We start from the raw sequence: 16,860 nt of genomic DNA, 5'->3' as shown, positions 1-16,860 counted from the left end.
CTTGCTGGGTATGAGAAACTCACTGCAATGAGAAAAAAAAAGAACAAAATGCAAATACTCCATCATCCATGGGACAGTGCCAAGAAACTGGACTGTAAGTGGTGACACCCAGCAGTGATAGAAGTCACCGTTAATGAAAGATACAGTGACATAACGAATATTGGAATATGTTTAAATTAACAAGCTATGACCTACATTTTCCCATTTTAATGTTTTCTTGAAATTTAATTTATTTATCTGTTTATTTCATTTTTTTAATTGTGATTATGAGCATTTTGCAGCCTATGGTAGTTTGGAAAACTGTAAATAATGACCTTCGGTCTAAAGATTTGTGCTTGCTCAACTACAGCCATCTAGTGGCTACTTGAGATAGTGTAAATATTTGAACCCAGACTGCCATATTTCATTTTGAAAGCCCTCATCCTTTTAAAACTGTGCTTTCATTTAGACTCTTGAGATTCACTGTGCACAGTGATCACCACAGTCAGTCTACAGACTTTGTGAAATGGCTTTAAAGTGAAGCATAACACATTTTCTGTCCAGTTTTTAGTCTATATTTTTTAATGAGTGGAACAACCTTAAATAAGATTAGACAAGATATATCTTATTTAAGATATTATCTAAGATTGTATATTTTACAGTTCTTTACAAAGAATAAATATTTAACAACTGTTAAAAGGAAGGTGGTTGTAGTGAATTGGGGTTTGCAGAAGCTCTTTTCACCATTACAAAACAATGCAATACAACTGTGAGGCAACAGTTGTTGTGAACCGTCATCATATAAACTGAACTGAACTGCTGCCCATCGTCTTCAACGCAACAGTAGTTTTTATCACCACTTAGCTACCTTTCAGCCCAGCAAGCTTTAAACACAACACTGCTGTTGATTCTGTTCTTCTGGACGTAGCGTTTTCAGAGGGAGAAACGTTTCATCACTCATCTAAGGGGCTTCTTCAGTCTCAGCTGACTGCAGGCTTCCCCAACCTTACAAGCAGTACATTTGCACAATGACTGAAACCAGCCCACTGAAGGAACAATGGGCTGTGAGGTCAGTTTTATAATCATTAATATGCAAATTCTCATGACCACTGATCAACAGCCACTGATCAAAGCTAATTGATTACTGACATGCAATGAGCAATGTCAGTATTTATAATCTCTTCTTTGCTTGTTAGCTTGCTTTTAACTTCGCTAAACAGCTACCCGATGATTCAAAAGAGTTTTTAAAAATCAAAACTGAGTTATTAAGTGTATGGTCATTCTGTGCTCTTTCTTCTGTCTGTACCTCCACCAGGGGTCTGATACCTGACACAGAGCCCAATCCTAACAGCTCTTATAGTTGTCAGTATGAGGCTGCTGTCACCAGTTTCCTCTGTGGTTTGTTTTTATGCAGTGTTGAAGCATCTAACTGGTTGCAGGAGGGACAAAATGGGCTCTGATTGTTACTGGCCTGCCGTCCACTGAGGGCTTCATCGCAGCGACTCTGTTTTTGCATTCTAAGGCACTGTTTGGTCTGCTTTGTTAGAAATAAGCACAACCATTTCCGCCCCTGAATGTGACTCATGATTTTTATTTTGTCCAGGTAAAGGCAGAGAGTATGACTGTGCATGACCAAATGAAGTCTGTTTTCACAATCTGGAGGCAGTTCTTTCTCAGAATCATATAAACATTTCAAACTGTTTTTATTGATGTGACTGTCTGAGTTTGATGCTGTGTGGTGCATTCGAGTGCAGTGTTAACAGAATATATATTAAGATATGTGTATCATGGTAATAAACATTTACACAATTGACATTTTTATCTATGTTATTTACAAAATCAGACTGAGTAAAGAATGGCCAGCAGCACAATTCTGTACTTTTCTTTTTTGCCAAGTGAGCGTCTTATTGATGCTTTATTAGGAGCAGGACCACCAGGTTTGTACACAATGTTAAACAGGTATCACAAGCAAGTTTTCAGTTGTTAAGGGGTGAGATATACACATCAGACAGCAAATGAATGGTCAGTTCTTAAAGGTGATGTGTTAAAAACAGAAACAATGAGCCGATCTGTGAGGGGTGAGGGCTACATGAGCGATTCAGAGCACAGCAGCAGGTTATACAGAATGCTCGCAGAATACAGAGGCGATGAGCTGCAAACCGCTAAAACAAATTGTGGTGATCCCATCTGCCCAACCATCTTCTTATTTGTAATTTCTTTAAGTAGTCTTCAGGAATAGTTCCCCTGGAGAACTTAAAGATCGTCTTTGGATGGTGGCTGACTTTTATTCTACTCTCTGTCAAGATGATCCCACACTGCCTCAGTAAGGTTGAGGCTCCAGGGAAGGCCAATCCATGACTGATGATGACCTTAAGAATGTCTTCTGGAAAGCCAAATATTTGTTTATTCTAGTCATGCTATTTAAAGCTTTTACATTACATGTGGTGTGTGTGTGTGTGTGTGTGTGTGTGGGGGGGGGGGGGGGGGGGGGTATAATTAAAGGACAGAGTACAAATAAAAATTTGTAATGTATGGATGTATACAACACCTAGAACACACAAATTCAAAAATACACAGATACAAAAATCATATCTTATTGTGGTGTGTATGTGTGTGAGAGAGAAACAGAAAAAGTGTGAGTGTGTGTCTTTGTAATGAAATTCACTTAAAAATGTCAGGAGACAGACACTAAGATTAGGCTTAAAACTTTCCTTTTTGCTAAAGCACAGTTAGGGCTGGATCAGGTGACCCTGAATCCTCCCTTAGTTTTGCTGCAATAGCTGTAGACTGCTGGGAATTCCCATGATGCATTGAGTATTTGTTCTTCAGTTACCTTTCTCACTCACTATGTCTTAATAGACCTCTGCACTGAATCATATTTGTTATTAATCTCTGTCTCTCTTCCACAGCATGTCTTTATCCTGTCTTCCTTCTCTTCCCCGCCCCTCCCTGAGCCTGGTTCTGCTGGAGGTTTTCTTCCTGTTAAAAGGGAGTTTTTCCTTCCCACTGTCACCAAAGTGCTTGCTCATAGAGGGTCATATGATTATTGGGTTTTTCCTCTGTATGTGTTATTGTAGGGTCTACCTTACAATATAAAGCGACTTGAGGTGACTATTGTTGTGTTTGGCGCTGTATAAATAAAACTGAAGTGAATCGAACCTGCAGAGGCATAAAAGGACCCCAGTAGATTCAGACCACCAACCTTATAGCTATAATGTGACAGTGCTAACCGGTGCTGTTCACCTCATCTGTGGAAATGCTCTAGACAACAGTTACTTTCATTCAACACAATATCAGGCCCGAGCAGTATTTCTTGTTGCTGATCAGTATGTGCTTTGGGAGTGAGAACATGTTGGTGATTCAGAATGAATGTTTGAGCTTTTTAAAAAAAAATTGGTTTTTCAATACAACAGAGAAGTCACATAAATCACTGTATTTTATTTTCATTTTATTTTTTCCAAGTGATACATCTACATAAAAGACTTCATGGCCTCGCATGACAAATACAGTACAGCTTTTTTAATCTCCCCCCCCCCCTTTTTTTTTTTACAGCTATTATAAGATCTGATATGATGAACAACATTTTTTTTAACATTCTGCAAGATATGTATAGGACCTAACAGGAGGTCAGTATACTGTATGCCTCACCCAATAAAGCCTTACCTTTAAAATAAATGTCAACATCACAGTTCTGAATGTAAACCAATAAAACAAAACAAAAAACAAACACTTTCGGAAGCCTTCCCAGAAACTACAGAACATAATGGCAAACAACAATATTTTGGAAAATTTAAGGATATAAAGAAACGTCATCTTTAATCACGTGAGACTCAAAAGCCTCCTGGCTGGACTCTGTTCACCATCCACACAAGCACACTCACACAGATCAGAGTTTGACATGTGTGGCCAAGGTGGCATGGCACATGAACGCAAATGGCTCGTGCTTTTTTTTTCTTTCCAAAAAATAAAAGCAAAAAGCGGTGTGTGGGGGGGTTAAACTCGCGACAGAATAGCAAATCTTAAAGCTTATGTCTCCGTTCCATGAGTGACAGAAAGACAACTGAATTACAGTCAGGTGTGTCGAAGCACCAGTAGAGTCAGATCAGTGTGTCCTAGAGAAAGCAGGTCTTAAAGGGTTGGGAGTGCCGGCGAGAAGTGGAGATGTTCAGACCAGAGCGGAGCTGGATTGCTGAACACTTCAGAGAGGGAGGGGGAGAGAGAGAGAGAGAGAGAAAGCAACAGCAGCAATCTCAGCAGGTGTTAATGGTTCACCACCTTTGTGTGACCATAGGTTGTAAAAATAAGATACTGGGTATGTGAGTCAGCCAAGCTTGAGATGATTACAGTACTGTTAGGCCTTGACAGACAGCTGTCCCTGCCGGGGGGAATGACTCAGTCCATCGTATTTAAGTACGGCAACGTTGTTGCTGTTGCTTCACTGCAAGTCAAATGTTTCCCTTATTCGATATGCACGGTTATCACAATTTAAAAGAATACTGCCTAATCAACAGTAGATGGAGACACTAATACAGACTGAGAAACAAAGGTAAACCCCCAAAAGCATGCCCCGCCCCCCCCCCTTTTTTTTTTAGTGTTTTACAATAAAAGATCACATCAAACTGCCATATTTCAGTTAAATACACTGAAGTTTCCTATGCAATAATGAACATCAGTCTGCTTTGAGGAGAGTACGACATGCAGGTCCTCTTCTGGCCAATAACTGGAGAGAAATCTGGTCCTTTTAGTGTAATCTTGATGTGCGGAGCTCAAACCCAGAGAGGAGTAATAATGGGTCTGGTTGCTGTGTAGAATAAGACATGCTTTGTACTTTTCTTTTTTTGAGGGGGGTCGGGGGTTAAGGGCAGCAAGAACTTCCTAGCTGCCATCAAGTGAACACGTCGTAACCAGCACAAGACAGCCAGAAATACAAACTATCATTGCACATAAAGAGTTAATCCTTCACTTTAACCGTGTCATTTACAAACCATAACACAGGAAAACGTTTCCTCTGGAAGTGAACAAAATACTTTACAAAAAACAACCACCTTTAGGGCTTCAAATTGTATAAATAAGACAAAGTCTTAAAGACATAAGTCTTCACATAGAAATTTTTACTTTTTTTAAAAATTGTTATTAGATAAGATAGAATTTAATATTTTTTCCCGTCATATTTTTTTAAATACATATGCAATTTATCTTTTGACTGATGTACATATAGGCATACTGTATGTAGAACCTCAAGTGTCCAAAATGTCTCGGGAAGAATCTCGCAAGACCCAGACGAGGCTACAGTATTTGTACTTTCCCTTATCAAATACATGAAGAACAACAGTTCAAAAAACAAACTTAACATGACTAAAAACTCATCTTCATCTACTGGTACCAACTTCAATTTATAAAATCCTGTTTTTTGTTTTGTTTTGGTTTTTTTAATCGTTTCGACATGTATAGCCTCAGTGTACAGAATACATTTCGACTGTAAAATGTCTTCATTCAGTAATTTCTTGCTATAAAACCTATTAGATATATTGTGTTATCTTTAATAAATAAAAGAGTCAAATGTTTGTCTTTTCTTGAGCAGCTGGGTAGTGCTTTCCCAGCACTGCGGCTCCTTTTGTTTTTATCCACTGATGTGTCTGCTTCCATTCACTGCCCGGCTGTGGGCGAGCAGATGATGGACATGCAGCTTCAGCAGAGGAGACAGATGAAGACAGCGAGAGAGAGACAGCGAGAGAGAGCAGTTGGGGGCTATGACTCAGGTGGTGTGGGTTGTGTAAAGATGGCAGGGTAGTGTTTCAGTTGCCTATCCATCAGTGCCGTTCTTGTTGGGGGTGTTGGTGTTGATTGTGGTTCCATCTGGCTGCTGGCCATCTTTGCGCGGAGGCATCCTCTCGTTTATCCTGTCTAGGCCACGCGCCTCCTCAAAGTTGCGAATTTTCCTCGAGGGAGAGAAGCCTTGAATTGCTAAAAATCAGAAAAGAGACCAAAGAGAAAATTAAAAGAAGGTAGAAACAGCTTAGTAATAGCAGTGCGTCACAGCAAGTATTCACTGTAAACCGCCATTTTTAGCTTTCTCTTTTTTTATTTTCTTTGCCACCCTCAATCAAAATGCATTCCTTGTGGGATTTCATTTGGTGAGCAATAAACACAGTATTTGCTAATCACAGAACGGATGATCTGTAAATACAACACATGCACAACTAAATAATGACTCCTAACGTTCAAGCACCAGTGGGACAAACTACACCAATTAAACACCTCACACGTTATAGACTTACGTTAATGTCCCGAAACGGCCAAGGAAGCCAGAAAGAAAACAAGTGCAAATAGAAAAGCAAACTTGTAAGAGACAGTTCATATATTTCACTCATTTTATCAAAGTAAACAGACAGTGAAAACTCAGTGGTTAACACTTTATATGGGAATTATATATTAAAAAAACAAACCAAACAAAAAACACCCTCAAGGCCACTCTTGCACAACCAGATGTCTGTGATTTAAAAAAAAAAAAAAAAGTTCCTTGAATATAATAATTGAATTTATCAACTTTGAGTTTTGCGATTTCCAACCAGCGGTACTTAGACCTGCATCGGTCACACGGTTGTATAAAAAGATTCCAATTTGAAAACATTTTTGATTTGATATAATGAATATGGTACAAAGACATATTAGTCCTTGTGACAATGTCCAAAATAATCTTATCCCAGTGATAAAACAGTTAACACTCAAAATGATCTGATAAAATACATTTGTGCACCGATGTAGTTAGCTAACTGTTGATAAAACAGCTCAGAAGAACATACATCACCTAATTAGCTAAAAGTAATTGATGCATAATTTAAAAAATTAGCAAAAAATACAGGTTACATAGGGCGATAATTATCTGAAATGAATGGTTATGTGTTAGTAAAGTTGGTAATAGTTACATAAGTGAAATGATTAGGAGAACGCAAACACCATGTAGTTAAATTAATTGTCTAAAATTAAAACAGTCAATATGTAAAATATTTAACATATTAATTAATTAAATATAGATTAATTTATATTTTAATTTAGTCAAAAAGCAGCTTAAAATACAGGAAATGTGGTTGAAATTAATAGATAAGTTATCTTAGACTGATAAAAATTGTAAAATGATATTGTTTCTATTATGGCTGTGAATAAATATCAAATAATAAGCTAAAAGCAAAGGACAAGTAGCGGACATATTTACAGAAGTAAATAACAGTTACACAAAATAATTAATTATAATATTTCCCTAAAAGTACAGGATGCATTCCTGAAATATTTATCTAAAAGGTGTGAATGAACAGATACTAAAATTTGTAGACTGATGGTAAATGTAACTCTGAGTGGTAACAGTCTAACGTACGCTTTCATGGCCTAAAAGGTTTACTTAAAAAAAAAATCAATTGAAATGAATACATTTGAAACATAACTGAGCTATCTGAGCTCATCTGTTTGATAAACAAGACATAAAAGGTTGATGACTATTTGTAAGTAACGCTCCTGCTTTACCTCATCTACAAAGTTAACTGTTAATGTCTTCTGCAATAGAATATTTTATGGATTTGATGAGATAACTGAGACCTGTTGATCCGCCAACCATCACTGTCGACCAGAAGAGACGAGCGGTGTAGCAACAGCCAAACGGAGCAACAGGATTAGATTCTGAAAATATCCCAGGCAGGGATGTCCCCGGTCTTATCTTAACCAGGTCTTAGCAGGCTTTTCTCTGTGTGGGGAGCCACACTTGGCAAGAAAAGCTTATGTGACCACAGCCAGGGACTTCTTATCAACAAAGGACAAATCATGTCCTAAACCTGATCGACAAAACAAAATACATAACCTCTTTATAACAGTCTTTATTTTTCAGACATACAGAGACGAGCCTGATTTAGCTAATGCTGACCTGAATCCTCCAAAGCTTTAAACTATACAGTGGTAGTTGACACTTTTTGAATCTCATTTTAGCAACATAGTCTAAGTCTTAATTAGTGCCTGTGCAAATTTGCTTTTTGCCTGTATTAAAATGTTTTAGAAAAAAGATTTCTGTATTTACAAAGAGAACACAGCAATTACAAAAAGGCGATTACTTATGTTCACTTCTTTCTCATTCAAGCATTTTGTTTCAATTCATGTTCTGTTGCTGTTTCCACCTCATTCTGTCTGTCAAAGAAAACACTAGTGCTGATTTTCACAATGACAGAACCAGTGTTATCAACAGATTCTGATGATGCAAGAGCAACCAGCAATAACGGGATTCACTATAACAGAATAATCAATAGAAATAAACAGAAAGGGGGAAAAATACATATTTGAGGAGTGGGTCTGTGTTAAAGGGTGAACAACACACACAAAACACAGACAGGGGGATTTGAGCCAAACAGCCAATGCATACCTTTTGCTTTAGCTGCCTCAACGGTAGCTATGTTAATGGGAGTTGAGGAAGGAGGGGGGAAAAGGAAGTCATCAAAGTAGCCAGAGACAGCAAATACAACAGTGTTTAAAAAAATAAACTAAAAAATAAATCTGAACACCCCTGTGGGATAATCTGAAGAAACAGATGGCAGAATATAGGCCAACACCCATGGCTCATTCAAAGGGAGGCAAAAATTCATAGCAACTGTGAAGCGTCACCAAAACACTTAGGCGATTGGGTGGAAAGGTTAGAGTGAAGAAGTCTGCTGGAGTTTTAAGCCAGTGTTGGTGTTAAAGGGTCACGAGGACTTAGGTGTGGAGAGCCAGGGGGGATTTGGTTAAACACTAAGAGTCTAAGATGGGGGCGAGATGCACAACCATGACCAGGCAGTCCAGCTCAACACACATGCAGTCAGATGTTCCCTTTAGAAACACACTCATTTACACATGTACAATCAGCTTCATGCCAAAGTGAACTAAAATAATTTTTACAGCTTTTGGAAACACGACGAATATTTCTCCTTTAAATTTGATGCAAACTGGATTTAATTAGTGCAGCAATGATGTTATGTGTTCATAAAATACACAGGTATATTATCATCAAGATTGAAACAAACAAGAATCGGAGAATCAAGGAGGACTGGATAAAAATACACACAGCCCCCTGCTCCCCTTGTTTGAACTAGCCTAGCTGATCTGAAAGCTGTGATTGGGGGAACAGACATGGACAATGACATTCTCAGAAAGGTCACAACATGTGGTTTTCCCTTTTGATTGCTCTGCAACTTCTGTGAGCCTCCAGCATGGCAGAGCATGGCTCCCAGCACGTCCTGTGGCAGGTGAGGCCTGGTGCTGACCTTTAGATCAAAGGGTCAGCAGCCACTTCCAGGTGACAGGCTGACCTCCTCGACCAGCCGGCCCACGGCTCAGCCCCAAAGCTTTCTGCCGCATGGAGGCAGTCAAAGTCCTGACACTGCTTCCTGTGGTGGGAATACCACCATTGATCTCGAACCCTTCAAAGAGACTATAACCGAATGGTGAAGCTGCTGTATCAGATATTCACAGACAAAGCTGAAAACAATCCTCGGATGCTTCTTTTTAACATACTGAAGTTGTTCTAGAAAAAGTCTCCCACATGGCAGCAGGTTCATCCCATCTCAAATCATCGTTGGCCGATTAAATTTTACTGAATTATAAAACACATCCAGGACAGAAGGTCTCAAAAATCAAAAATCTGTAATTTAACAAATTTATTTTCTCAGTTATAATTAGAAGACCATCTAGAAGCTATCTACTGATATTTGTAATGATACAACTTGTCGTACTTGCTCACTCCTGCATGAAAGTTTCTGTGACTGAAAACTTCACATTAAACATTATTGTACATTAAACATGGTCATTTTTGCATTATTGTGAAATACAATTCTATGGTATTCAGAAATTGTCAAACATTTTCATTTGCAATGTGTAAGTTTTTGGGGGGTTAGTGTCTGCTCAAATATGGGACTTTCAAAGACTTCAATTTTCTTTTAAGTCCTATTTTAACTCAGACATGTTGTGATTTATCGTCCCTAAATTAAAGACTCTCACTCATTTTTATGGCAGGGAAAGCTCAGAAAACTGTTCGCACTTTTATCTTTAATAGTTTTTGAAATATTAATGTTCAAAAATGGCCTCAGATTTTAAAGTGTTAAAAAAAAAACGCGAGTGACAGGTCGATGGACCATTTTCAAAATATATCCAAATATATCCAAACGTTGGAGTGTGACATTTTTATGGATATTGGAGAAAATGTTCTTAAAATTTTTTGATTTGAGATGGAATGGCCTGGCAGTTTTAAAATGTCACTGGGTACTTCTTTGGGCATTTATATTAGGACATGTTGTGACATATGTTTGCATGTATAGGGCTGTATCATAATGTATCTGAACACTTGTCTCTTCAGCGTCACTGAGATGCACAGATATGTCCGTATTTTCCACACTCTTTTGCAACCCAAACAGAAGGAAATTACCAGGTTTATTCTTCAGTAACAGGAAACCCCCAACACAGAAGCTGTGGCTTCTTTAGTTTAGTTGCAACAAAACCAAAGGAATTTATTTTTTGTGAATGTTAACTCTACAGCTAAGCCCATTAGAGATGACTCAATTTAAAAAAAAAAAACAATAATTAGAGCAAACATATTGAAATATGTCAGTTTTTATGACTTCACACTCAAAATGTTGCATCAGAGTTTGAAGCCAATATAACAGAGGAGCAAAGACCTGAAAGTCATCCAACTAATCAGGTGAAATGAAAGCAACATTGCTACAGAATAAACATAATCAACTGCAGGGAAAAAAATGGCAATAAATTAATTTAGTTGCAAAAATTATTACACATACCCACAGACATCAGGGTATCAGAGGGCGGAGTCAGGAGTCCTGACAGTAATACTTCAACCACCATTCTTCTGACTTGCTTCACATGTCAGCAAGTGTATAATGTATATATTAGCATGAATAAGCAGGCTAGGATAACTGGATAACTGCCACAAGAAAATAAGGGCAATCTTTAAACTTAAATCTTAGCAAGAAAAGCTAAGTGTGTAATAAAAGCAAAAACAGGGGGAAAAACAGGTGTGCTTAAATAAACAGACTCTGTGACACAGAGTGAAGAAATGAGCCTGTCTAATTAGAGCTAAGTGGTAAATGGACACAGTGGAAAGGTTACACAGTATAAGAAACACTTACCGCTCTGTAAGGTCTGCTTTCCCCCAGACAACACTCCCACTGGAAGAGTTCCAGTTGGGGTCAGGCCTTTGAGTGTTAACACACTCTCACTTTCCTCCCTAGTCCAAAAACAACACACAGGAGCATGAAGAGCACACACAGTTTAGGTCTCAACAAGCGCAGCGACCCACACCTTGTGGTTTAGAGACGGTTTTCAAACCACGAGGTCATGAGGTCACTGGATGTTTCACCTGCTCCGTCTCATCCAGTCTTTGTTTGGTTCGATGGACTATCTGCACTAATTGTCTCCAGCCAACCTGCTAGCATGTGCCCTGCTTCTGTAATTGGGTCACTGACAACTTGTGTCAATTTTAGCAGCTGAACCAATATTTTTAAGACTCGGTTCTTAGTGTACAGATTTGTGTTAGCACACTTTTATGTTAACATGTTGCCTTTAATGGGTCCTCTGCTTTTTATTCTATAGAAACTTTGAGACACTTCAAAGGCAAACTTCACCTTTTCTTATCCTACAGAGACATCTGTGCCTTTAAAAAGTGTCATTAGCCTTCTTTTACCCCCCCCCCTCTCCCTTTCAGTATTCGACATACGGAGGCGTTTGACAAATAGGCTGCTTGTCCACTTGCAGCAGTGTGACGAGCTAGCAGCAGCGCCATTAATCTGGAATAATGTGTAATGTCATTACAGAGTCTAGGTGCATCGTGACTCATCTTGTGCCCGCTCATTAATCCCAGCAGGCCAACGCTGTGTTTTCAAACTCAGCTTCACCAATCCTGCTGCATACTGGCCCTGTGGTGCCCTGCAAATTATTTCTGGTATTGTGATGACCCAGTGCACTGAGCTCATTGAAATCCCTTTAGCATATATACATGAACACAAGCATTTCCAACTGGGATTATATTTAAAAAAAAAAAAAAAAAAAAAAAAATAGAAGAAGAAGGGAAAAAAAAGAGAATGTCAAAGTCAAGGCAGACCTGAGAACTGCGAAGACTCGGGCCATTTTTCCCACAGCACGAATCTTGTTCCGAATAACCTCCTTGCGCATCGCTGAGGTGCCGCCTGGAGACAGTGCGTAGTATGAGTTAAGACAAAGCACACCGCACTTTCCATCCCGAGGGAGTGATATTCTTCGCCCTCTTTGGTCACGCGTTCGTTTCAGAGCAGAGTGCGTGTACTTCAGGGACCAGAACTCCCTATTCAGCATCAGCCATGTGTGACAGAGGCTGAATTATGATTAAGCGCTACACATAAATCACCTCCCAGCATTCCATGTCAGTTAAGTGAGTGCCGGGACTCATTATCACTTCATCCAATTTAAAAGCCAAATTAAAATATTCATTCACTGAAGAAGCAGAAATGAATCTGTATAAAGTCTACAACCTAAGCACATGTGCACAGGTGAGCAGGCCACCTATATTTATGGATTTTTAGACAAAAGACACGCCTTAAACTAGGTTTAGCTTTGATACATGTTATAAATGTGTTAACCTTCTCAGGTCTGACTCACCATAGATAATAATCCTAACTATGCCCTTACCCCATTATTTGTGAAAAATAATTTTTGATGTGTGTCAGTGAGAAAGATTATTTCCTTTGTTTCCTGATTGCCACAATTCTAGAGAACAATGTACTAAAAACAGAGTCTACAATGTGACTAGTAGCTCATCCAGCTCACGATCCATCACAATTCACAGGTTACTGTAATGTGTGAAGAACAGAAAGAAAGTGAGAAGTTGTCTTGTCATTGTTTGGATGTATTTGTCCAAACTAAGAAAAATTCAAACCCACTGAGTAGTTTGTGTCCAGGACACATTATCCTGGTTCATCACCAAGTAAAAGTGTTTGATTCTAGGAGCACTATGAGTATGTGGTCACCGGTAAATATGAGGACAATCCCAAAAGTAAGGTCTCCTATTGTTTTAGAAATACAAACAACCGTTTATTTTTTCACAATATTTACATCACGGGTGACGTGTGGACATGCAGTGTTGTGGCGAATGCTTACGTCTTTCCTCAGCATTCCTCTTCTCCGGTTCTGAAATGGCCTTCTGAGTTTTTCCTGTGATTCACAGTACCTGTCAGCATTTACTGTGGTCCCAACAGGCAGAAAGTCAACCAATAATACCCCCTTTTGGTCCCAAAACACAGTTGCGCACTGTGCATAAGCATTCTCCACGATACCGTGCATCCACACGTCACCGTCAAACTATCGCTCTCCTGCCAAACTTTGGTTGGAACTTCATCCCTCACCCGCCCTACAGTCTGGGCTACGCACCCAGTGACTACCACCTGCTCCCAAAGTTGAACGAACATTTGTCCTGAAGACGAATCTGTGGCGGTGGCGAGCAGGTATGACATGGGCATTGTAAAACTGCCACAGCATCTACAAAAATGCATCGACCAAAATGGCGATTATGTAGAAAAATAAGTCTTCAAGCTTTAAAATGATGTAAATATTATGGAAAATTAACTGTTGTTTGTATTTCTAAAACAATAGCAGACCTGACCTTTGGGATTGCCCTCGTATAAAAAAGTCTGAAAAGACATCACATCGGCTTGTCGTAGCTTTGATCGTATTACTGACTGGTGACCAGGAGGTATCGTGTTAGGAAGAGAGGTGGACTGCCAAAGATTGCTAAATAAACAGTTTGCCTGCATGACAATGCTTTCATTTCAGCTTCTTCTCAATTTAGTGAGATTACCACTGTGGAAAAACACACTGGCAGTTCTCACTAATAACCTTCCCCAACTTAGTGGGTTTTTTTCTTGTTTTATTTTTGTACTGGTCCCAGTCCATTGGTTATATTTATGAGTAAAGTATTCATCGGAAACATTTCGAGATGAACGTTTTCGAGTGGATGCTTCTTCAGTAATAATAGACATGCATTTTTTTTTTACCTACCTTCATAAAGGTCGTCTCCCTCTGACATGAGCTCATCGTCGGAGCAAATGTTGAGTACATTCACCAGCATCTCCGTCACTGTAAATGAATCATAGAAAGCTCAATACAAGAATCGTTGTCGGCCTCCAATCCACTTTTTCCAAACTCTGCACCAGACGTACCCTTCTCTCCAACAAAAGGCAGAGACCACGTAAAGACATCCATAAAGTTGGGCAACCAGTAAGGGTGCGGGGAGCAGTTGAACTGTCGGATGTTCATCACGTTGTTCTCGTATTTTAATACAGCAGCTAGGATAGAAAGAGAGGAGGAGATGGGAGGCGACATTGAAGGACTGACGACAGGTAAATGCAAGAAAAATACAATAATGAGAGAGGTATGAGAAAAAAGAAAAGACAGAGACCTTTGTTGTTGTAGACATCTAGGTAATTTGGAGCTGAAAAGATTGTGATTAATGAAGGGAAACCTGTGGTCTGGCTTTTTCTGTACATCCGATACCTATGCAGCCGCAAATAAGAGTGACCCATTAAACATGTTCCATATCATCAAATGCTGGAAATGTGTTTTCAAAATACCACTTACCCTGCATCCTGTGCTTCATGGGCTCTTATTACCGACAGCAAGTTATTATTTACCAAAAAGTCACAGACTGCTGAGTAACTGCAAAGAGAGAAAGAGACCGAGAAGGCGGACCAGTTAAAACCACTAACAGAGGGGTCAAAGCGTAGTTCAAATTTAAACCATTAGACGGAGCAGCGTGAGGCCTCTTAAGATCAGTTACTAATTGACTGTTGGCCTGAGGAGATGCCTTCACGTTTATTTTCAGCATGTTGTGCCCTCTGGCCTCTTGAGCTCAGAGTTTAAAGATGCACAGTATCCAGCGGTTGCTCTGGTGTATTTATGGGATTCAGCAGCACTGGCTGGCCTCTCCAAAAAGTTTAGACCAAGCAGAGGCTAGATGAGGACAGCTACTTTATTTTAGAGTACAACTAATCCATTAGCTCTGGAAATTATTGGGAATAAACAAAGCAACATCAAACCAGCCCCAATGGTTTCTGATATTGGCAATATGAACAGACTTTAGACACGCAGACTTTAATGTTTTGACCAGTATTAATATTCGACTAAGGCAAAATCATAGTCACAATTATTTGTTCCATTTACTCAGCAACTCCAGAACCACCAAAGGAGGGGATGTTGGAGGAACACTAGTGAGTGCTGCTAAAAGAAGACCAGGTGAGAGATCCTCAGTGATGCAGAGATAAATGAGAGCATGCTGCAAGCAGCTGTTAAATAATCATTCAGCAGGTTCATCAAAGGAAACCTTGTTTTACTTTCAAGTTCTTTTGATGGAAATCTTGATGACTAAAACCTCTCCTTCCACGGTCTTGGCTCTAGCTCAACTCATCAGTAAGTAAATCTGGGCTCTAAGGGACTTGCAACACAAGACAAAACAGAGTGTTTTATCACTATTACTTTGGTTTAACACTTGATAAACTGGTCAGTTCTTAGACTATTTCATCTAAACTAGGGATCAGCTAAACAAAATCACTTCACCTTAAGATATGCATGAAAGGAGGAAATGTCTATAGCACTGCCAATCAAAAGTTATCAACTCAAGGACTACACACTTTCACAAAACCTCCAGCAAATCACGTCTATATTCAGTATAAATGTGTTCTTATTTCCCGAAACTTTATCAAGGTATCTATGTTTTATTTATTTTCTTGCACAGCTCTGCATTTCAGAGTTAGCAGCAATCCCAAAGTTTGTGCTAACAATCTTTTAGCCAATCAGTTAAGATATTTAGTTTTTATTTTTGTGAAATACAAACATAAAAAAAAAAAAAATCTAATTAGTGGTTTAGACAGCATTTTAACAAAAATGTAAAATTATGCTAGCACCTGTTATACTTTTACAATAATTGAGATGCTGCTTTATCAATCTAATGTTAGCAAACAGAATGCTGCTGCACCAAAAACATCATTGTGATTGCTTTGGTTGCTAGCAGATCTCTGCAGTCACCTGTAGTTTGCATTGCAAACCAGAGTAACAACCTTTAGTCTGAAGGTGAACATTCCTCATTTCTGGTTTGCCTCACACTTTTCATGTTTCACTACTGCTTAGTGAGCAGTGTGTAAGTGTTTGCAGACAAGTTGGCGCCTTCCATGCAAACGTTTGGCAAACACAGCAACCTGTTGACAACCAAAGCAGTCGGAAGGAGGGTTTTCCATACAGCTGGTCGTGACCAAAGTGGTTGCCAGATGGTCGCTGACTGGTCTCTAGTTCTTTGTGACTGAGGCCTTAGTTAGCTCAGATTTACACTGACTGCATCACAAGCAGGCATCACTGCTCTTTGCCTGTGTGTCGTCACCTTGTTTATACAAACAGACAGCAGTATACACTAGAGATGGCACGATACCACTTTTTTATGTCCGATACCGATATCATAAATTTGGATATCTGCCGATACCGATATGAATCCGATATAGTGTTTTTTAATCAACAAAACTGTTTTTTAAATATCTTGCTGCATTTTGTATAAGTTCATACTCAAGTTTAAAACAACAACTACACTAAAGCTATTCTGTTATACCTGTATGCAAAAAAAAAAATATTTCATAGTTCAGCAATACTGATCAATCTAATAAACTTAAACCTACACCATCCTCCCTATTCTGGTATTTTAAAGAGTACTTAGCGTAAATATTAAGCAACCTAACTAATAGGGTTCCAACTCCCAGCAACAACAAAAATAAAAAAATAAAAAAATAGGGAACCACCCCTCACCCTCCACCTCATGATGCTTAATCGACGTAATCAACCTTAATT

At 39.0% G+C, this 16,860-nt stretch overlaps 1 protein-coding gene across 3 annotated transcripts in view; it reads right to left on the bottom strand.

Annotated features, from left to right (window-relative positions):
- Nucleotides 1-3,412: 3,412 nt before the first annotated feature.
- The window catches only part of ppp3cca (protein phosphatase 3, catalytic subunit, gamma isozyme, a), a 35,863-nt gene continuing 22,415 nt past the window's right edge, over nucleotides 3,413-16,860 (bottom strand). Inside the window, exons 7-14 of one of the 3 annotated variants that reach the window (XM_085424866.1) lie at nucleotides 14,611-14,688; nucleotides 14,432-14,526; nucleotides 14,193-14,318; nucleotides 14,032-14,109; nucleotides 12,104-12,188; nucleotides 11,133-11,230; nucleotides 8,381-8,407; nucleotides 3,413-5,934 (exon numbers count right to left, since the gene is read on the bottom strand). In XM_085424866.1, coding sequence (XP_085280992.1) covers nucleotides 5,783-5,934; nucleotides 8,381-8,407; nucleotides 11,133-11,230; nucleotides 12,104-12,188; nucleotides 14,032-14,109; nucleotides 14,193-14,318; nucleotides 14,432-14,526; nucleotides 14,611-14,688 — 739 coding nt within the window. In that variant the 3' untranslated portion in view covers nucleotides 3,413-5,782. Of the gene's footprint in view, nucleotides 5,944-8,380; nucleotides 8,408-11,132; nucleotides 11,231-12,103; nucleotides 12,189-14,031; nucleotides 14,110-14,192; nucleotides 14,319-14,431; nucleotides 14,527-14,610; nucleotides 14,689-16,860 lie in introns of all 3 variants that reach the window. The other 2 variants (XM_085424868.1, XM_085424867.1) reach the window with 2 other exon arrangements.

This window comes from Rhamphochromis longiceps, linkage group LG12 (genome assembly GCF_057381845.1).
Source record: "Rhamphochromis longiceps isolate RC_006_pf linkage group LG12, R_longiceps_female_GT1.1, whole genome shotgun sequence".
NCBI classification, from domain to species: domain Eukaryota; kingdom Metazoa; phylum Chordata; class Actinopteri; order Cichliformes; family Cichlidae; genus Rhamphochromis; species Rhamphochromis longiceps.
This window is presented reverse-complemented; position numbering and strand designations above follow the sequence as displayed.